This window comes from Muntiacus reevesi, chromosome 10 (genome assembly GCF_963930625.1).
Source record: "Muntiacus reevesi chromosome 10, mMunRee1.1, whole genome shotgun sequence".
NCBI classification, from domain to species: Eukaryota; Metazoa; Chordata; class Mammalia; order Artiodactyla; family Cervidae; genus Muntiacus; species Muntiacus reevesi.
In genome coordinates, this window is record NC_089258.1 from 74,075,280 (window position 1) to 74,098,266 (window position 22,987).

The following is a 22,987-nucleotide window of genomic DNA, read 5'->3' on the forward strand; positions in this document are numbered from 1 at the left end:
AGGAGTCTAGACTGCACAGACAGTGCGGAGGTGTGTTCTCCCTTTTAGGAACACTCGTTCTCCTGCTTCCTAGACCTCAGAGTCACGGACACCGCCCTCGGCCTCTCAGGACGCGGAAGCGGAGGGGGGCGGGATCCGGCCTAGGATTGGCTGTTGCAGGCCGACCCCCTTTCCTTGCGGTCCATTCGCGCTCCCCCGCCGGCGCCTGCGCGGTGGGCCGGCCGTGGGGGGCGGGGGGGCGGGAAGCGCCTGGGGGCGGCAGAGCCCATGTCGGCCTTGAGGCGCTCGGGCTACGGCCCCAGTGACGGCCCGTCTTATGGCCGCTACTACGGGCCTGGGGGTGGAGATGTGCCGGTGCACCCGCCTCCGCCCATCTACCCCCCGCGCCCCGAGCCTCCCCAGCCTCCCATTTCCTGGCGGGGGCGCGGGGGCGGCCCGGCGGAGACCACCTGGCCGGGGGAAGGCGGAGGAGGCGATGGCTACTACGCGTCTGGAGGCGCCTGGTCAGAGCCGGGTCGTGCTGGCGGAGGCCACCAGGTGAGCTTTGCGCCACCGGTCCCCGGGGTGGGGTGGGGGGGTCCGATAGGGGAGTCTTTGGGGGTGAGGGCCATTGGGATTGATACAGCTCCCAAGAGTTCGTAATGAATTGGGTTTCGTGCGTTTTCCTATTACGGCTTTGGAGAGACAAGAGACTAGGATCGTGGGTGGGGGTATATACTTGTGTTTTCTCTACCCCTCCTGCTGTGCTTCAGCCGTAATAAATGTCTTCTTACCAGGAAAAAAAAAACTGCGCTGAACCTGCTAAGCTGAGTAGCAGGCTGTGAATCTCTCATCTGGGGGACGAGGTTGGGCTGGACTGACCTGGCTTTGCTTTTCCAATCCTAACAATTTATCCTGCGTGGTTCGTGGGGGCCGGCTCTCTCCGAGGAGGGAGGTGGCCGCAGCCCCCTCCCGCTGGGAAGGAACGCGAAGGAAAGGGAGGGACCTGGGCATTTAGCCCTTTGCCCCTAAAGCATTGCCCGGCATTGAATCACCGGTCATCATTACTGTTGGAAAGCACCTATCCGTGGGTTGTATATAATCGTAACGGTGACTGCGACGTAGATGTCATCACAGGGTTCCTGTTTTACGATGGAAGAACTACTGGCCGTGAAAGGTTAACTCACTTGCTCAATATATTCAGACCTCTGACATTTTATTTTGTGTCGTCGTGCCGGAAATATACTTCTGTTTTGTTAATGCAATATTCGTCGTAGAGGATTACGGTTCTATGGTGAGGGCACACCTGTTCTTGTCTTCAGGAATTATAACATTCTCATTGGTTGAAATTTAATAATGAAATTCCCAGACATTGCTGGTGGAAATGTAAAATGGTTCAGTGTTTTGGAAAACGGTTTGGCAGTTCGTAAAAACGTTAAGTGTACTGTTAGCAAGCCTGCTGCTAGATATATACCCAAGAGAACTGAAAACATGTCCACATAAGAACCTGTACACACATGTTCATAGCAACGTTATTTATAATAGCCAAAAAAGGGAAATATCCCAAATGCTCATCAACTGAAGAAATGATAAAAATAGTATATTCATACCCCTGGAGGGAATGGCAACCCACTCCAGTATTCTTGCTTAGAGAATCCCCATGGACAGAGGAGCCTGGCGGGTTCCAGCCCATAGGATCGCAAAGAGTCAGACGGCACTGAACGAACGACTAACCACAGCACAGCACAGTGTATTTATGCAATGAAATTGTTTAGCCACAGAAAGTAATGAAGTACTGAGACATTCTGTAAATGGATGAACGTTGAACATATGCTACATGGATGAAGACGCAGAGACCAAATATTGTATGAATCCATTTTTTGGAAAAATCCAGGATATAGAAATCTGTAGAAAAATTTGTTTCCAGGGGCTGTGGACCTGGGGACATTGAGGAAGATAGATAAAGGGTATGGAGTTTCCTTTGGGGATGATGAAAATATTCTGGATTTAATGACGATAGCTGCACAGGTCTGAGTATATTAAAACCATGAATTGTACACTTTAAAAGGGTGAGTTTTATGGTATATCTTTAAAAAAATTGTATGAGAAAAAACATGTAGTGAGAGGTTAATTGTTAAGAACGGTCCATAATTTCTCTGTCTAAATCTGGAATAAGGAGCTGTGGGATTTTGGTCCCATGACGGAGTAGCGTGATGAAATACTTGGTCTGTAAGTAGGCAAACTAGACCGAGGCTAACTTGAAGGGATAGAGGGGAGGCCTGCTGAGCTGAAGACTCTGCCTGGACTTGCTGTGGTATCAAAACAAAAATATGTTTTGTTTTTGTTTTTGGTTAGGATTAGAGAGGACTTCCTAGGTGCCTCAGCAGTAAAGAATTCGATCCCTGGGTCAGGAAAATCCCCTGGAGAAGGAAATGGCAACCCACTCCAGTGTTCTTGCCTGGGAAATCCCATGGACAGAAGAGCCTAGCGGGCTACAGTCCGTGGGGTTACAAAAGGGTTGGACATGACTTTGTGACTTTTTTTTTTTTTTTTTTTTAAGGTTAGAGAAGTTAAGATCTCAGTGTCATGTAGGGAGTTGTAGGTTAAGGTGGAGAACAGGTGTGCACACAGGTGGGTGATGGTGCTGGAGGGGTGGAGGATAAAGCTGGAATGTATGATGGGCATTTGTAAATCATTTCAAGAGTCTTTCGGGCAGATATTTCTGAAACTCAAAAAGTATCTGATGATAATTTCTTAGGTAGCAGTAGGAAACTCATACAAAAAATAAACGTGATGTCCTACATACTGCAAATGTTTTTTCTAAATTTGTGGCTTGTCTTTTGACTTTTTTGTGGTTTTTGACATATGTTTTGCATTTTTATATAGCCAAACATGTCAGACTTTAAAAAGGTATAGGAACCCTTTACAGCCGTACTCTAAAACTGTGGGCCATGGACCGGAAGCTTCAACTTCACTAGGGGGCTGTTAGAAGTGCAGACTCTTTCCTCCTCCATACTTACTGCTGCTACAGATTAATAAGATCCTCAGGTGAAGCATATGCGTATCATGTTTGAGAAGTGTTGCACAACGGAATTGAACGTGTTGAGATGAGGCTGCTCTGAACTATTAAAAAGGCTTGACTCTATATTAATGTATTTAAATATGGCAGGAGAAAAATGGAGAACCTCTTGCTGTTTTCTTTTCTTTTTTTACTTTGTTAGCTAGACTTGCAGCGCTGTAGTTTGATTCCTAAGCTTGCAGCACATACATCACCTAGGAGCTTGTTGGAAATGCTGTATCTCAGGCCCTGCCCAAAGCTTTTAACAAGACATCACTTTGCCGACAGAGGTTTGTCTAGTCAAAGCTGTGGTTTTTCAAGTAGTCATGTACAGAAGTGAGAGCTGAACCAGAAAGAAGGCTGAGCACCGAAGAATTGATGCTTTCGAACTGAAGTGCTGGAAAAGACTGTTGAGAGTCGCTTGGACAGCAAGGAGATCAAACTAGTCAATCCTAAAGGAAATCAACCCTGAATATTCACTGGAAGGACTGATGCTGAAGCTGACACTCCAATGCTTTGGCCACCTGATGCGAAGAGCCAGCTCATTGGAAAAGACCAGGATGCTGGGGGAATTTAAGGGCAAGAGAGAAGGGGGTGACAGAGGATGAGATGGTTGGATGGTATCATCAATGGACATGAGTTAGAGCAAGCTCCGGGAGATAGTGAAGGACAGAGAAGCCAGATGTGCTGCAGTCATGGGGTTGCGAAGAGTTGGACATGGCTGAGTGACTGAACAACAACTGGGTGATTCCCATGTTCCCCAAGAACAAGTCATCTGAGAGAGTGCCGAGATGGACGGAAGCTGGAAGCCGCAGCCTCTTATAACCTCATCTTGGTAGTGATACACCTTCACTTATGCCGTACATTACTAGTCATGGAGACTGACCCCGGGACAGTGTGGGAGGCATCTTCACTCAGATGTGCATACAGAAGGCAGGGGTCATTGGGAGTCATCTTGCAGGATGGTTACAATGGGAGGGTTTGGGGAGACAGCTCAGGTTAGGCTCCCAAATTAGGTCAGAAAAGAAAACGGCATGTGTTTGAACAATGTCTGAATGTAGATAGGTTTTTTCCTCAACATTTTATTATAAATATTTTCAAACATAGAAAAGTTGTAATTGTACGTGAAGACACACATACCCACTGTCTAGATTTTAGTAGCATTTATTACATTTATCACGTGTATCTATCTAATTTTTTGGTTGTGTTTTATAATGAGTTACATAGATTGAAAAGACATTTTCAAAGGTGTGTATCAACTGGAAGTGAGGATTGCAGGAGAAACAGAAGGATTCTGAATTTTTAGTATTTCCTAGGATTAACAAGGAAGAACAGATTTTTATGGGAAGATGTGGTTTAGTTTTGTACCAAAGAACTAGGGATCATTTCTTTTCAAAAAACGATATTGATTTGTTTGGCTGCATCAGGTCTTAGTTGGGGCATGTGGGATCTTTGTTGCATCGTGTGGGATTGTTTGTTGTGGTGTGGATGTGAGATCTTTATTCCACAGCCAGGGATGGAACCCCCTTCGCCTGCATTACAAGGTGGATTCTTAACCACTGGACAGCCAGGGAAGTCTCACCTTTATTTCATTTCTGCTGGAAGCCAGTTTGTGATGGTGGTTACCAAGCTCTGGATGCAGTGTATGAGACTGATGAATGAGATGCCTGAGATTTTGTTATTGTTTTCCGATGCCCAGTTTTACAGTCTGTGGCATTGAGGAGTTGTCTGTGGGAACAAAGCAATAGGTGTGGGACTCAGCAGGGAGTCAGGGGATGGAGACAGTGATTGGAGAGTCACTACATGGAAGCATGGGTGACTTACCTGATTGGGTTATGCTGCCAGGGGAGAGCTTTGAGATCTAGTAGGGTGACAAGAGAGAGAAAACCCAGAAGACAATGAGTGAGAATACTTGGATAGGAGGAAAAGCAGGATGTCATGTAATATAGACGACCGATACTTTGCAGGTTAGTGATATGAGAACTGAAGAGAAGCATTTGGATTGGCAGTTAAAGTGGTGTTGATTTTAGTGGTGGGACTTTAAAATAGTATTAAAGTAATGATTGGGGGATTTGGGAAGACAACTAGTATAAACTGTTGGTAAATGAGAAAATGGTCACTTGACTGGGAACCAGGGTTGAGGGAAGCATTTTTAGGATTGAGTGGCTTGAGAATGTTTGTCAGCAGAGGAGAGAGAAAGCTAGTAGATTGTGAAAAAGGATACTAACAGAAGGGTGGAATGTGTCTTGGGGAGAGGTGGAGTAGGAAGTGAGGAAGACCCGAGAAACCTCCTCAGAGCTAGAGAAGGGGAAATGAAGCTGTTGGGAGGGGAGGGCATTGCAGGAGTTTCAGCTCATGGTTGATGAAGCAGGAGGTTATCTGAGGGTCAAGGAAGTGGGATGGGATAGCTGAGAACTTGATATGGTGAATATTTGAAGCAGGTGCTAGGGAAAAGGAAGGCTGTGTAGGGAAGCACGGCAGAGACCCACGTGACAGTAAAGCTGAGATTGTGATGACGGGCCAATACAGGAGCAGAAAGTGCTTTTTAGTGATTTTTGGAAAATAATTTATAATGTATTTTTCTAATGTGTGTGTGTGTGCTCAGTCATGTCTAACACATTGCAACTCTATGGACTGCATGCAGCCCATCAGGCTCCTCTGTCCATGGGATTATCCCAGCAGGAATACCCGAGTGAGTTGCCCTTTCCTCTTCCAGGGGATCTTCCTGACCCAAGGATCGAACCCATGGCTTCTGCAGCTCCTGTATTGGCAGGAGGATTCTTGACCACCCAGACACCTGGGAGGCCACCTGGGAATTTTCTAATAATTTTTGTCTAATTCTTGTGAAAAAATATAACAAATTTGTAAATGGATCGTAGGTAGAAGCAGCACTACGCAGATCCCTCTGCTGTTTGGTTTGTCTGGGCTGGGGATGTTTTTTGGAGTCATGGTGGCAAGTCATTTTGTAAAGTTAACCGTATATCATAAGAAATAGTTATCTTCGTATGGGACTAGATAGTTCTATTAAATAGTTCTACATATTTCTAGATAAATATGAAAGGAGTTGACTTCAGCCTTCACCTGAGATTTAGGTATTTCTTTTCAAAAGAGAAGAAAGTAAACTTGCATTATATTCTTGCATAATTTTAATAAAATATCCTTCATCACAAGAACTTTAATTCATAATATTCTCACTTGAAAAAACCTTTTATCATATTTGTTTAGTTTATATCATCTTTTAGCATTACCTTGGCTAGTTTCAGACAGCACATAAAAAGTTTGGAAAGACTTGGGCACATGATAAAATTGGCAACTTGATTTATAGAACAGCTTCAGCCAGCTTCCTGTGAAACCAAATGCTATTTCATAGAATTAGTGTCATGTTAAGAAGGTGTTGCAGAGAAGGCAATGGCATCCCACTCCAGTACTCTTGCCTGAAAAATCCCATGGACGGAGGAGCCTGGTAGGCTGCAGTCCACGGGTTCGCGAAGAGTCGGATATGACTGAAGTGACTTAGCAGCAGCAGCAGGAAGGTGTTGAGCTGCAGACTTTCTTTGTTATTGGAAATATTTTTAGATTTGTTCCATTTTGTCCAAAAGGGGGAAAAAAAGCAAAGGCAATCTTCTTAATTAAGACTTATTACAAATAATTTTTACTGCTTCATTGACATTCTTTTTTCATATAAAAATTGTGATGTATTTACATATTATAAATGTTACCATTTTTAAGGTATAGTTCTGTGAATTTTGACAAATGCATATGATTATGTAACCACTATCACAATCAAGGTATAAATATTTATCCACCTGTTAAAAAAAAAGGACTCTGAGGATAAAATGAAAGATTAACTGTTTATTCATCTCTAAACCCCATTAAAATTACAGAAAAAGAACTATGTTCTTATTTTTAAAAATATTTTTATGAGCTCATAACATGTAGGTATGTCTACACATATATATTCAATGTTTCAAATGTGTTTCAGTCAGTTGCAGTCATTCTTTTTATTGCTTAAATGATCTTATATTAAGGCAATGGGAGTCCCCTCCCCTCTTCTTGGCTTCAAAGTTCTTTTGACATGACCCACTGATTTTTTGACAGCTTCTTTGATTTCTGGTACAAGATATGCTAGGGTTATTATATAGCCTGTCCCAGATGTCATACTCAGCCATTCCATTAAGAAACCTTGATTTTTGTTTTGTTTTAATTAGAGAATTTTATTTAGAAGCTATGTGTGTCAAGATCCGGATAGGAAAATAGAACCTACACTAGTTCCTTTATAAGAGAATTTGATTTAGGAAATTAGTTAAATGGGTGTTAAAGATCTGAAAAGGTAAAAAGAGAATATGGAAGTAACTCAGAAGATAGTTATGGCAGGGAACAACCTCAGTTCTTGGGGCTGGGGAATAAAGAGGGAGAGATTGTGGAATTAATAGAACCTGGAAACTTGGAAGAATGACCTTTGTCACTGAATCCAAGGAGGCACTGGTATTGGTACTTCCGAGGGAGTTCTCAGGAAACCAGAGGAGCCTGGAGATGGCTGCAGGTTGACGGGCTTTGCTGGCCTGGCACTGGCAGAAACAGGAGGCAAGCAAGCAAACAGGGAGGATCAAGCCCATCCTCCCTCCTCTAACCTGGTGCCCCCTATTGGCAGAATCACATAGTAAACAAGTGATGAAGAGAAGTGTTTGCAGACTCCCGATCCTGCACCTCAGAGCCAGCTACAGAATGCTGGGTTTGGAACTGAGGGCCAGTTGTCGTTCACTCAGTCGTATCTGACTCATTGTGACCCCGTTGACTGTTGCTCGCCAGGCTTCCCTGTCCTGCACCATCTCCCGGAGTTTGCTCAAATTAATGTTCATTGTGTCGGTGGTGCCATCCACCCATCTCGTCCTCTGCCGCCCCCTTCTCCTTTTGTTTCAGTATTTCCCAGCGTCAGGGTCTTTTCCAGTGAGTCGGCTCCTTGTGTCAGGTGGCCAAAGGATTGGAGCTTCAGCTTCAGTATCCAATGAAAATGCCAGTGAAAATTCAGGGTTGATTTTCTTTAAGATTGACTGGTTTGATCTCCTTACTGAGGGCCAGTAGTTTTTAAGATCACTGGTACAGAAGTTACATTTGGTGTGAGGTGTACTGATTGCTATTGTGTTGTCATTGCTTCTAGACCTTTTAAATGAACAGAGTTATACAGAATGAGCATTTAGGAAGATTTTTTTATTGATGTACAGTTGATTTTCAATGTTGTGACTAAGTATTTTAAAACAGAAATAAATGAGTTCATATTTGTGTTAATTTAAATTTAATGTCAGATTATTTTTCTTCTTAGATTGTATTTATTACTTTAAAAAAACTTTCAGCTTTATTGAGGTACAACTAACACATGAAATTGTAATATATTCAAAGCATACAATATGATAATTTGCTATATGTATATGTTGGGAAAGGATTCTCACTATCAAGAATTAACGCATCCATCGCACCTCACATATTTATCTTTTTTTTTTATGAGAATACTTAAGTTCTATTCTCTTAGCTAGTTAGCTAGTTTCAATCATTTACAATACAGTGTTATCAAAAAATACGGAATGCTTCACGAATTTGCGTGTCATCCCTGTGCAGGGGCCATACTAAATCTCTGTTATCGTTCTAATTTTTGTATATGTGCTGCTGAAGTGAGCACTGTATTTATTACTTTTATATGGAAATCTTGGTTTCTAACAATATTAAGGTAATTACAAATACTTGTATTAATTCAATCGTGCAATAACATATAAAATAACTTTAAAATAATGCCAGGTTCCAGCTCGGGCATGACAGCGTGAGGAGCTCTTGTGGGCCCAGTCCTCCGTGAAACTGGTGAAAAATATTTTTAAAAAACAACCATATTAAAGTCTCTGGAAATCGTTTCAGGGAATTTAGCAAATGAAGAAACATTTATGATAGAAAATGTACTCAAACTCAGTAAGAGTAATGAGATTCTGTGGGATCCTCCACCTCTTCCACCCCAGCTCAGTGATACAGAAACTCCATTCCAGACGGGAGGGCAAATAAAACAAAGCTGCTGGCTCCCCAGGTCCCAGCCATCCTGGGAGAACAGCACGTCAGCATTGCTCATCTCGCCCCCAGCTACTGTTGCAGAGGCCACATTCCGGGCAAGTGCGGTCAGTAGTGGTGTTTCTACCCCCACCCTGACCCGCCCTGTGGAATGGGGGCTTTACCTTGAAGGGCAGCGGGGCTCTGATCGCCCTGTCCCTGGTCTGGAGGCACGCTGGGAAGGCCTGAGGCTCCTGTCTTCCCCCTTCCAGGTGCTCAGCTCTTACTGCAGGGGTGTCTCACAGAAGCACACCCTTGTCCCCAGCCCAACTGCAGAATGTGGCTCAGACATTTTTCTCTGGAGGCGGAAGCTGTAAAACCAGTAGTTCCTAACGTTTTCCCAAAGGAACTGACTTTATTTGCATCAGAATATGGCTAAGCTGGAGCCTGAGGATGTTCTCAGAAACTTAGAGGTTGCTGTGGAAGGCAGTTGGGAGGAGATCGGTAGATTCATTGCAGATAAAGACTAAATGGTAGGCCAGCTAGTTAGCTGGAGAGAGCTGGGGAAGGAGATAGCTGGGAGGAGCCCTCTGGGGTCAGAACACATCCCAGACACTGACTTTGGGAGGTGTCCCTTCCAAGGAACCCAACTGTGATTGGATCGGTTTGTGGAACAATTCACATCCCAGGGTCTTGTTGAAATAGTAGAGAAATTAGCTGGAAATTTGTGGAGTTTAACAGCTCCACAAATATTTATATATATTCAGTAAAGAAATTAAAAAGCTGCATTAGAAAATACTTGATGCAAAAGCAGTAAAGGAAGAACAGAGGAACAAAACCAAATATGAGATATAGAAAACAGAAAGTAAAATGGCAGATGTAAATCCAACTACATCCATAATAGCATCAACTGTGAATAGATTAAACCATCCAATCGAAGACAGGGATTGTCGGACTGGACTAAAAAAAAAGGTTCAACTCTACACTGTGTGAGATAATAGAAAAAAAAATATATATATATTGATCTCTACCCCAGGTTTTTGGTATAGGTCTCTTGGAAACCCTTGTAATTTCCTAAGTCATAAGTGGAAGAAGCCAGTCACAATTTATACCACAAATCACATATTATATGATACATGCTACCATTTATATGAAGTGTCCAGGGTAGGCATATCTATAGAGATAGATTAGTGGTGGTGCAGGGCTATAGAATGGCAGATAGGAGGGTGTAGCTGATGGAAACAGTTTCTTTTGAGGTTTGAAATGTTCTGCAATTGATTGTGGTGATGATCACATATATTGCTTTCGTATATCTGGATATATGAAAAACCATTGACTTGCACAGTTTAAATGAGTAGATTGTATGGTGGGAAATTATGTCTCAATGAACCTGTTAACGCAAGTAGTAATACCAGTATTTTGACTAAGAGATAACTAATGGATGCAGTTTAGGTTTCTTTACAGTTCATCTGGTCCTTGGAATATATTCCACTGAGAATGTACAGTCAAAGTAATATGATTTAAAAGCCATTAGAAATAATTCTTTATTCTGTATGGTTATGTTACCAACTTGATGTTTAGTTATCAGTTGATTTTTCCTGTAGTAAAAAACAACTCCGAGTTGTAGCTTACAGCAGTGACTATTTCCTGCTCACATTCTGTGAGGTTGCTGCAGGGGCTCATCTTCAGATCCCAGGCTGGGTTCAAATGACAGCATTTCTTTGCATTTCTTTTACCTTTAGAAGGTATACCATTAAGGATATCCTTCAGAAGATTGTTCAAGAGTTACTTGAATTAATTTTTTTGTATATGTGTGGTTATCAATTTGTTAGGGTTTTTTTTTTCAGATAAAATACAGTTTGAATTTTAAATTTTCACATAAATTTAAGAACTGTACTTTTTTTGTTTAGTCCTGCTGGGTGGCTTGCAGGATCTTTGTTCCCCAGCCAGGGATGGAACCTGTGCACCCTGCAGTGGAAGTGAGGGCTGCCAGGGAATTCCAGGACTATGGGGTTTTTAATTCATTATTCTTTTTGTTGTTGATTATTTGGTTATGGTTTATCTCCCTCCTCTGTGGAATGTAAAATCTGGGGGGGCCTCCATGTTCCTCCACACAGTGCAGTGCTTGGTTAACCATGAGTCCTTAGACACATTTGTTGAAATAAATGAATGAAACGTGTGTGTGCGCTGTCACTCAGTCGTGTCTGATTGTTTGTGACCCCATGGCCTATAGCCTGCCAGACTTCTCTGTCCATGGGATTTTTCAGAAAAGAATACGGGAGTGGGATGCCATTTCCTCCTCCAGGAGATCTTTCCAAACCCAGGGATTGAACCCGCGTCTCCTGCGTCTCTTGCACTGCAAGTGGATGTTTTACCACGGAGCCGCCTGGGAAACCTCTTGATTCCATTATTCTTGTATACCTCATCTCCCATTATGAAAATACTGATTTCCAATCACACCAGTGTAATCATTCATTAGCAGTACCAACAATGTTGGTAATTATTAATATGCTTACTGAAAAATTCATTTGGGGGAGTCTACAGACTATTTACCTGAGTTGTAATGTTGGTCAGATTACTGTGCTTTATATACTCACTTGAAAGAATTTCCTTCTGTGAAGTATCTTATCAATTCAATATTTAGTGTTTATTTTATTTTGCTTCCTTTCAGGGATTTAAAAATACTTCATTATCTTTCATAATTATGTAAAATGTTCATAATTATTCTGAAGTCAAATGTACAAAACAAGATGTATTTAAGGGAAGTCTACCTTCTGCCCCATAGCTTTGTTTTTTAACTTTTTGTTATGGAAACTTGTGACACATTCATTGTGTAAAAGTAGAGAAACTAGTGTAGTAAAATTCTCAGATATCCATCACTCATCTTCAGCAACTATCAGGTTATAGTTAATCAAGTTATTGCTCATTAGACACCCAATCACTTGTCACACTGTTATTTATAGTAGTTTAAAAATAGGTTTTAATATTTGTTTAGGGTAGTCTTAAGGGCAAGTTGGTATTTTAAGAGAGGCAATCCGCCCTACTAGGAGAAATAGATGATTCGTGAAAGTTCTTACCATGTAGATGGTAAGAAGTTATGTGGTCCAGAGCTATGAGGAAGGATTTGGCCTTTTAATAGGGCCAAAGACAGTTCATGCACACGTTCTGAGAAGCCAGGGACAGATTGGTAACTTTAGAAAGTAGGAAGACAGTTTCTGTGTGATTGCTGCTTTTTTTTTTTGTGAAAGATGAGATAAAGTTACCAGTTGATGAGTGAGGGGTGTCATCGTAAGAGGATACTGGAGATCTAAGAGGACAAGAAGGTGAAATATTAGCTGTTGTGCAGAGTGGGATGAACATCCCTAGGAAGGGTGGTGTGGTTGTTAGGCCATGCTGAGGGTCTGCTTGTGTGAATCCAGAGAGCTTGTGTTTCTCTCCACTAATATTTTGGTGAGGTACAAATGGGAAGTCAGTGGGTAATTGGTTTTTGCAGGGTGAGTACCTCTGAGGGAGAGTGGTAAGGGATGAAGGTGTTGGAAAGCTGAGTAAGGAAGGAGTGAGGAGAGGGAAGGTGGAGAGGCAGTAAAAATGTGTGGGGGCTTTGGAGAATCAGTAGGAAGGGACAGAAACCAAGGAAGTTCTGGGGATTTAGGTGTTGGTTCACCATTGCTGGGGTGAGTCAGCTTCAACTCTTGTGTTTTCACCTCTTTTTAATTAAGATTCAAATTCTTGGTAGAGAGAAACAGTTAATTAGTCAAATGCCACTTAACTGGGGGGAAGGAAGAGGAGTCATTAATCAGGGGAATTTGCCTGATTGAGAAATCTGGTGGTTAGAATGTGAAGTTTGCTTGTTTCTATATTGCTCTAGTTGCTATATTATGTAAAGGAGATGCTACTTGCCTAGCTTGTATAATGTCATGTGGAATAACTGCATGCTTTGAAAACAAAGTGTTATGAAACTGGTAAGTAGTGCAGTTAAGCTCAGATGGTGATAATTAAATTCTCAGTGACTACAACTGCCAGTGAATTTCTTTGTGAAACCATATTTGAAGATTTGAAGATCCTATTTAAGCTTAAAATTAAACTATAAAGCTCAAAGCAAAATAGCTCAATTTATGGGATAAAAAGTGCATATATTAAAATAGCCTGAGAAGTTTTGAGTTGAACTTGTTTCTTATCAGAGTATTTTGACTTATTGCAAATGATTGGAGTGAAAGCTGTAGAAATTAATGTCATAGCTAGATTTTCTCCTTGGAGTGGTAATTATTCTACCTAATTTCCTGATACTACAATGCGGGAGACCCGGGTTTGATCCCTGGGTTGGGAAGATCCCCTGGAGAAGGAAATGGCAACCCACTCCAGTACTGTTGCCTGGAGAATCCCATGAACAGAGGAGCCTGGCAGCCTACAGTCCATGGGGTCGCAAAGAGTCAGACACGACTGAGCGACTTCACTTACTTTCTTTCACTTTCACCAGAAGAAAGCTTAGCCTAGCAGAAAGTGGAAGAATGTAAAAAGCTAGGGGTGTGGCAGGCAAAGAAGTCGAGTATTGAAGACATTTGCATTTGAAGTAAAGTTTAATAGTAAAAGACTTCCCAGGTGTCTCAGACTGTAAAAGTGTCTGCCTACGATGCAGGAGACCTGGGTTCAATCCCTGGGTTGGAAACATCCCCTGGAGAAGGAAATGACAACCCACTCCAGTACTCTTGTCTGGAGAATCCCATGGACGGCGGAGCCTGGTCAATGGGATCTCAGAGTCGGACACGACTGAGCGACTTCACTTTTCACTTAATAGTAAAATGTTAACTTCAAGTTGCAAAGCTATTGAAATAAGTAAATGCTACTCTTAACAATGGCAAACAACTGTAATTGGGCTGCACTCATTAAATTAGTAGTGATGGGTTAGGGATTGGAGAGGGATAAAGGAATTGAATGTCTCTGGTTTTGGTAATTGTCTGGACATAGTAGGTATATCATTTGTTATTGTATGTAAGTGGCATAATAACAAGAATAGTTAATAACTGCTTTGTTCTCAGGCACACAGTTCACCATGTATCTGCATCAGTTTTAATGACGAGTGATTTTAGAATGGGGTCCCATTGCTTTTTGTCTCTTGACTTTTTCCATGCTTACAACTGCCTCTATATCAGCTTTTCAGAATGATGTAAGGAAAAGTAAGTAAAAGTGAATTTACTTTCCTTTTTTCCCTTAGGAGCAGCCACCATATCCTAGTTACAATACTAGCTATTGGAATTCTACTGCCCGACCTCGGGCTCCTTACCCAAGTACATACCCTGTAAGACCGGAAATGCAAAGCCAGGTATGATCTGAAATTGATAGACTTTCTGAATTTTCTCTTAATGATCTGATTTATTTTCAGAACCTGTGGAAATTTTATAGTAAATATATGTGGGGTTTTGTTATGTAATGGAGTCTATCTTAATCATTTTAACGTTTTTTAACTCAGAGATAGGGAGATATCTAGGCAGATGCTACATAAGGCAGAGGTGGCTTGACATATGATAGATTATTTCTCAGGATCTGGAAACAACAAACGCAAAATGTACTTATTTCTAAAAATGTGTTATTTTATGGAGCTATGATTGACATATAACGTTATATTAGTTTCAGGTATATAATGTAAAGATTCAGTATTTATATGCTTTCCAAAATGATCACCACATAAGTCTAGTTAACATCTGTCACCATACATAGTTACAAATTTTTGTTTTCTTGTGATGAAAAAAGTTTTTAATGTATTGTTTTTGGCTGCAGCGGGTCTTCCTTGGGTCTTCCTTGCCATGCGGGCTTTCTCTAATTGCGAGGGCGGGGGCTGGTCTCTAGTTGGGTGTGGCACGTGGGCTTCTCATTGCAGTGGTGTCTGTTGCAATGTACAAGCTCTAGGGTGCCAGGGCTTCAGTAGTTGCAGTTTCTGGGCTCTAGAGCACCGGCTCTGTAGTTGTGGTGAACTAAGCACCGGCTTAGTTGCTCTGTGGCAGGTGGGATCTTCCCGGATCAGGGATCAAACCATGTCCCCTGCAGGGCAGGCAGATTCTTTACCACTGAGCCACCAGGAAAGCCTCTGTGATGAAAACTTTTGAGATAAACTCTCTCAGTCAGTTTTTAAATGTACAACTCATTATCTAACTATCGTTACTAGAGTACACGTTGTGTTCTGTGGTTTATTTACTTTATAACTAAGTTTGTACCTTTTGACCAGCAACCCGCTGCTCCACCTCTGGAAACACCAGTCTGTTGTCTGTGTCTATGAGTTGGCCTTGTTTGTTTGTTTGTTAGGTTTTACATATAAATGAGATCATGCAGTATTTGTGCATCACATTTAACTTGACGCCTTCAAGGCCCATCCATGCTGTCCAATGGCAAGAGTTCCTTGGTTTTTTGCTTGAATAATACTCCATTGTGTGTGGGTGTATCTGTCTCACTTTTTCTTCATTCATTCTTCCACTGCTGGACATTTAGGGTGTTTCTGTGTCTTGGCTATTTAAATAATGCTGCAGTGAACATGGGGTACTTTTTAAGTTGGTGTTTTTGTTCCCTTTGAACATATTCCCAGAAATGGAATTATTGGATCATACGGTAGTTCTGCTTTTAGTTTTCTGAGGTACCTCCATACTGTTTTCCATAGTGACTGTACCAGTTTAGCTTCCCGTCAACAGTACACAAGGGTTTCCTTTTCTCAGCATTCTCATCCAGTACTTCTTGTCTTTTTGAGAATAGCCATTCTAATAGGTGTGAGGTGGTGTGTCACTGTGATTTTGATTTGCATTTTCCCGATGATGAGGGATGTTGAGCACCTTTTCATGTACCTGCTGGCCATCTTGTATGTCTTCTTTGGGAAAATGTCTATTCAGATCCTCTGCCCATTTAAAAAAAATTTTTGTGCATGATGGCACATGGCGTGCAGGATCTTGGTTCCCCAATCAGGGGTTGAAGCTGAAGTTATATTTATATCTCATATGTGTTTTTATGCTTTTACTATTTGTATGTGCATTTTTATAACATTTTAAAAACATATCAAGTTTTTAAACTTGATGTAAGTGGTTTCATCCTAGCATTCCCTTGCACCTTGCTTTTTTTAACTCAACATTGTTTCTCCCTTTTCTATTGTACAACATACAAGACAAGCATTTCCCTAGTGTGTGGAATTGGTGGGTTTGGGTGTGTACATCTTTATTTAATATAGCCAAATTACTTTTCAACAGTGATTAGAGAGCCGAGAACTCCTTTATTTTCTTTGCTGCCAACCTACTCTTCAGAAGATTTAAAAACGCTGAAACATCTCTGAACTGTGATCATTAGCTCATGCTTAGTCATGGTCTGTAACAATTGCAAGGCTAATACATGTTCTTCTGACTCTGGTTGTTGTAATCATGCATGTTGTAGCTCTGATCTATTGACCCAGAGGGTACTTGGGAAAAGTATGATAAACTCACAGGTTTTCTAGTAATGATTGTGGTGGGGGTCTTTGGTTTGCTTGCCTGACTGGGGATCAAACTCTGTGCCAAAGCAGAGTCTTAACCACTGGGCCAGCAAGGAAGTCCCTGTGGTGGTTTTCTTTCTGTTGTTTGTTTAAAGTCCTCTCATTGGTCACAAATGCGACTTGTTTTTCTAAAGCTGCTTTCCCACATATCTAAAGGATGAAAGAGGGATGTTTTCACATTGATTTTCTAATGATGAAGATAATTCTCCTGACTTCTGGAAGATTTCACCACAGAACACCGAGTGCCTGGGAACAGAAATGCTCAAAGAAAGACAACTGAAGTCCTCTTATAATGTTCTAAATTGAGAAATCAGGATACAAAAGGACTTTGGTCAGAACCTGTAATACCTTTTCATTTAATTTAAAGGAGAACTGGGTTGTCAAATACAACTTATTAAGTATCATGGTTTGGAGCTCCTGTGAGACAAAAATTGTACCAGTTCTGTAAGTAGAGATGCTGCTTGAGGAAATGACCAGTGGAGGATGATGGACTGGGCAATTCCAAAAGCGAGTGTCAGCAGAAACTCAAGTTGGTGTTGACTGCTGATAATTGTGGAGGCTCGGAGTCCTTTTGTGGTGAAGCTTTCCATGTTTTTCAAGATAAGCACTACAGGAGGAATCGTGGTGTCGCTAATGGAAAAGTAACTTTTCCCACTTGGATTGGGTCTGTTTGCTGTTTGATAGTCATATACACCAAATGGGAAGGGAATCCATTAACAGTGTATCACTTTCTGGGTAAGAGACCTGGCCACTTTTCTCCCCTTTGGATTCTACATCTATAAGCAGTCCATCAATTGTAAAATCAACTTTTGGAAGAAGTATTTTCTCCTGGATAATCTTCAGCTTGCAGTGAGACACCATATGGTGTGACAGTGTTTTGACTTTCAAATGCTGAGTCATATTTACATTTACCTCTAGAACAAAAGCAGCACTTGGAATATGTTTTGAGTTTTAAAAGCTCCAGTCTCTTGATTTCTTCTGGAATCCAGAATGAGACTTCTACAGAAATTCAATGACTGTCAAAGATTTTGCTTACTTCTCCTTATAGTGGATCAGTTTCAGATTTTATCTGTTGCCATATCAGCTGACAGGTTTCAAATCCCAGCTTGCTGTCTTTAGATACAAGTTTCCCTTTATGAAAAAATTGGACTAGATGGAAGTAGCTATGTTCTGTGCAGCCCACTAGACATACTTGGGATTTTGTGACCTTTTTTTTTTTTTGGATGTGACATTTTTAATAGGATAATTTTTTTTCTATAAAAATAATGCAACTTTATTACTAAATACTTGGGAGATAAAAGAGAGAAAAGTCACTAACTGTCATCATAGTATGTCCATATTTTGGTAAATTTGTTTTCAGTCTTCTCCCTATTGTATTTACCCAGTTTTAAACTTATTTTACATATACTTTTTAACATTACTTTTTGGTTATCATATGTACTTGTTACAGGGTGAAATGACAGGAATTCTTTTTTTTACTTTTTAATAGTAAGGAAATTTTCAAACATAATCCAAAGTAATGGGATAGCACAGTGATCTCCCTAGACCCCTTACTCAGCTTCAGAAAGTATCATTAATACATGGCCCTCATGTTTCATCCATGTTCTTAATGTGCTTTGAAGAAAATTATAGATATCACATTATTTCTCTTGTAAATACTTAAGTATGTATCTTTAATATACAGGAACATTTTTAAAACATTACCACAATGCCTTTATTAAAACTTAAAAAACACTAAAAATAATTCTTTAATGTCAATAGATGTCTGGTCAATTCTACAGTGAATTTTAAGACAGAATAAAATTCCTTCAATGAATAGCCTATAATTGACTTAATCATTCCATCAATACAGGACGTTTAGGTTGTTTTTGATACTGCGTGATGGTGACTCATGCTCTGATGAACAAATCCATGCTTATAACTTTTTCTCTGGTTGAATCATTTCCTTAGGAAGGATTTCTAGAAGTTGAAAAACAGTACAGAAAGTCACATTTTTTTTAATCACCTTCAGCTGCGTATGTTGTATAAGGGACTTTATTTTTTTTGGGGGGGGGTGCCTGCCCTGCAGCATGGGGGGGCCTTAGTTCCTCCACCAAGGATCGAATCCATGCCCCCTGAGTTGGAAATGCAAGGCTTAACCACGGGACCACCCGGGAAGTCCCTGTCCCTCTTTTTGATGTGGTAGATTTGGAATCAGATTTAAATTTCATTTTCTTCAGTTATTAACAACTATAGAAGGTATCCGGTTTCTACACTTTTAATTCAGGTATAATTGACATTTAGCATTCATTTCAGATGTATAACATAATGATTCGATATTTGTATACATTATCAAATGATCACCAAAATAAGTCTGTTTTATTATCACAAGATTCTTTTCTTATTCTCCTACCTAAAATGGGAAAGACTGTCTAGTTTTAGAAGGATGAGTCCAGGAAAAGTTGATTTCATTTTTACCATCTTAACAAGGTAGAGTAGAAATTAATGGAAAATCTGAAGGTAATCATTTAAAGTTTAGCTTTAGTCTCATTTGGATTACTAAACTGAGGGTTTTAGGTATCAATAGTAGTCTGGATAGGTGATGTAAAACTTTAGGAAGCGGTATATGAGGAATTTGTCCACTGTAATTTGGGAAGCAGAGTGAGACAGTACAAAAAACACAGACTTGGAGTCAGATTGGGTTCATCTCCTGGCCTTGCCACAATTATACTGACAACAATGGTGTTACAAAAATTATCAGTTATTGAGCATACTATGTGCCAGACACTGTACTGAGCATTTTATATATGCCATCTCATTTAATTTTTACAATAACCCTGCAGAATAAGTTCATGATTTCCATTCTCCTGCTTGAAAAAGTAGAATAAACACAAAGCCTGTGGCAGGGCTCAGTCTGTCTCTGTGGTCTTCTTTTCTTTCTGTTGTATCAGGGTCCTTTTCTTCTTTCTTTAGTCATTCTGCCAGGTTTCCCAGAACAGCCTGCCTCCTGTTAGGTGTGGCTGCCAGGTGTCCTTATGAAAATAGTTAATAGCACGGCCCTACGGCCATTACTTCATCTTTCATCACAATATACCTTCCCATTGTTAGGACACGGGCTCTAAAGTGATAATCTGAGTGTAATATATGTATACGATTATAATATAAGAACACCTCTCAAGGGTTGCTTAGGTAGTTGATATTTTCATTACTCATCTCCTTTCTTCCCAAAGTTCTCAAAGTGAGGGCATTTCGGCTCTTGTACTCATTCATCTTTTTTCTCCCAACTTTGCTTTTTCCAGAGTTTGAATTCTTACACAAATGGGGGATACGGCCCACCATACCCCACTGGCCCGGGGACAAATACTGCCTCATACCCTGGGGCCTATTACACACCTGGGTATGCTCAGACCAGTTACTCCGCAGAGGTTCCAAGCGCTTACCGTTCACCGGGCAACAGCCCAGCCCCAGTCTCCCGTTGGGTGTACCCCCAGCAGGACTGCCAGACTGAAGCCCCCCCTCTTAGGGGGCCGGTTCCAGGATACCCTGCTTCACAGGTGAGCACTCTGCTGTCGTCTTTTTAGTTTTTAACTATTAATGAATGGTACCAAGTTTATTTCTCTGTTCACTTCAATAGGTTAGGTTTATATTTTTAAATATTTTAGGAATCTCTGTTCACTTCCCGGGGAGTTCTAGGATGTCTTCATTTGTGTTTCCTGATAGCATTTATTTCTGGTATCTGAGGGACAGACTTACGCTGTGCTTCAGCTGTTAAAGTTTAGGCCCTATTCTTTCTGAACTTGACGGTCACCAAACCTGCCCCTGGTATCTTTGGAACCAAGCTTTTGTAGGCTTGGAGAAGTTATTGCAACTGTTAAGAAATACTCCAGTTTAACCCTGTAGCAGCTGAAGTATACTCTGTTAAGCAGAGAGGAGGCAGCTCAGGATCTGTTTACACTAGAATATTTTCATTACTTCTTTAAGTGTTTTTTTAGCAATGACCAGCGTATTTCCTTCCTCTCAACCCAGAACCCTGGAATGAGCGTACCCCATTACCCTTATGGGGATGGTAATCGTAGCGTTCCACAACCAGGACCAACTGTTCGACCCCAGGAGGACTCATGGGCGCCCCCAGGTGCTTATGGAGTGGGAACCCGGTACCCCTGGCCTCCAGCTGCGCCCTCAGGACCGCCGGGGGGCCTCTACCTGAACGAGGGCACTTCCTCATGGCCTAGCAGTGGCTCTCCTCAGCCACCTGCTTCACCGCCACCCCCGCAGCCTAAGGTAGGAGGCCTGCCAAGCCTTGTTCTTTTAATGTTGGGGTAATCGAGAGCAAAATATGGGATTTCTCTGCATCGGCCTGTGTTAAGTAGGGGGGCTAGTTTCAAAAACCTGGTGGCCACCACCTACAGCTTTATGTAGCCCAGTTCCCCCCCACCTTTTTTAAAATAGACTTTATGTTTTAGAGCAGTTTTAGGTTCATTTCCTTTTTTTTTAAAAGACCGTAAAGTGCTCATTTTCTTATTAGTTGTAATACTATCTGAATGTTAAAATCAAAGATTAGATTTGTTACCTCTATCTCCAGACAGAAGACAAAACCAATGTGAAATAGCATGGTTTTATTAAACTGTATACTTAAACATCATTTGCTTGTGGCCAGGTTCCTTTTAAGATTTGTCTTCAGATTTTCTCTCTCAAGGGGAACGGACTATCTAATTCCCATTTATTAAGTCACTGATCAGATTGTGAGGTGATAAAGATAGATTATGAGGTGTTCATGATGATGACCTACCTCAGGGTAGATTCCAGCCTGTATACTTAGGAATTCTCTGCCTTTATCTTTTCAGAGCTGTATTTTCCTCAAATGATTAAAGAGGGCTGTCCAGTTTTATTGGTGGGGGATCTTTTCACGTACCTTCCTGGTCAGGTGGAAGATGGGGGCTGACAAATCTGATGCTGATGGATTCCCATTAACGCTTTTCTCCCCTCTCTGCTCTCCCACTCCAAGGACTCCTCCTACACCTACAGCCAACCAGATCAAGGCATGAGCCAGCACAACTTCCCTTGCAGTGTCCATCAGTACGAGTCCTCGGGATCAGTGAACGATGACAGTTCAGAGCTTTTGGATTCCCAGGTCCAGTATAGTGCTGAGCCTCATCTGTATGGTAATGCCACCCACGAACATCCCAGCACTCAAGACCAGGGTAATCATCTTGCTGAAGAGTGTTTATCTTCAGATGAAGGGACTCCCCCAAGCATTAAAAAAATCATACATGTGCTGGAGAAGGTCCAGTATCTTGAGCAAGAAGTAGAAGAGTTCGTAGGAAAAAAGACAGACAAAGCCTACTGGCTTCTGGAAGAGATGCTAACCAAGGAACTTCTGGAACTGGATTCAGTTGAAACTGGGGGCCAGGACTCCGTCCGGCAGGCCAGGAAAGAGGCGGTTTGTAAAATCCAGGCCATACTGGAAAAATTGGAAAAAAAGGGATTATGAACGGATCTAGAACAAAAGGGGAGCCTGTTACTAACTCGACCAAAGAACTCTTGATTTTGGTTAATTACCTTCTTTTTGAAATGCCTGTTGACTATAAGAAGCAATACATTCCAACTTTCCTTTAATAGAAAACTTGAAAAACTGGTAAAGGATTTGGAAGAACAGTTGGGTTATGAGTTGTTTTCAGACCAGTGAATGTAATAGGGAGCTCTCGGGTTATCGGCATTGCCAAGTAGACTCGCCCGGTAAGAAATATATGGGTGTTGTGGGCAAGCCGCTTCTTATCAGCAGGAGGGAAATTCACCTTATGTAACAGGCTCCTCAGAAACCTACAGGATAAGACTGGGTGTTCTTTGGACAGGCTCTGTTTTTTTAAACATCTGGATTACTTGTCACATTTTTGTACATTGTAACTGCTTTCACCATACACTCTGTGTGTAAATTACAGCTTGGACTTTAGCCTCCTTGGACCTCTGTTTTGTTTTGTTATTTGCAGTTCACAAATATAGTATGATTCTCTATTTCTTGGTATATTTTGTAGTAATATGTTTAATATAATTACTCAAGAGACTGTACTGACAGCCAGATAGTATGGCAGTTCTGGATAAATTTGTACCCTTTTACCACTTGAATATATTGCACTGTGTAGTGAGTTTCTGAGGTAGACTGTCTCCTTTTTTTGTATAGATTATCAGGTTAGAGTTTTACCACTTCTATTTTTCTTGTTACTATCAGAAGGTTAATTTGGAAATGGCATGCCTATAAGAATGAAAATGTAGGCATATTCTTTTTTGCTTTCTTCATTGTATTTGGATGAAGCTTCACTTTAAAATTTCCTCCCCCCCGCCCCCACTTCATTGTCTTTTTACTATAGCCGCTTCCATAGGGAACAATGTGATGGAACTCAAATGAAAAACGCCATGGCGAGTAGGAATAGTCACTGCAAAAGTAA

General features: G+C 41.2%; 1 protein-coding gene and 1 non-coding gene across 2 annotated transcripts; one reads left to right on the forward strand and one right to left on the reverse strand.

The window, feature by feature from the left end:
* Positions 1-250: 250 nt before the first annotated feature.
* Positions 251-22,556, forward strand: BAG4 (BAG cochaperone 4). The gene is made up of 5 exons (XM_065946604.1): positions 251-537; positions 14,277-14,384; positions 19,844-20,098; positions 20,571-20,825; positions 21,550-22,556. Exons 1-5 carry the CDS (start codon positions 268-270, stop codon positions 22,033-22,035), a joined length of 1,374 nt encoding a protein of 457 aa, XP_065802676.1. The 5' UTR covers positions 251-267; the 3' UTR covers positions 22,036-22,556.
* On the reverse strand, positions 8,606-8,711 carry LOC136143898 (U6 spliceosomal RNA). Its single transcript, XR_010658406.1, has one exon. It is a non-coding gene; the product is annotated as a U6 spliceosomal RNA (small nuclear RNA).
* Positions 22,557-22,987: the final 431 nt, after the last annotated feature.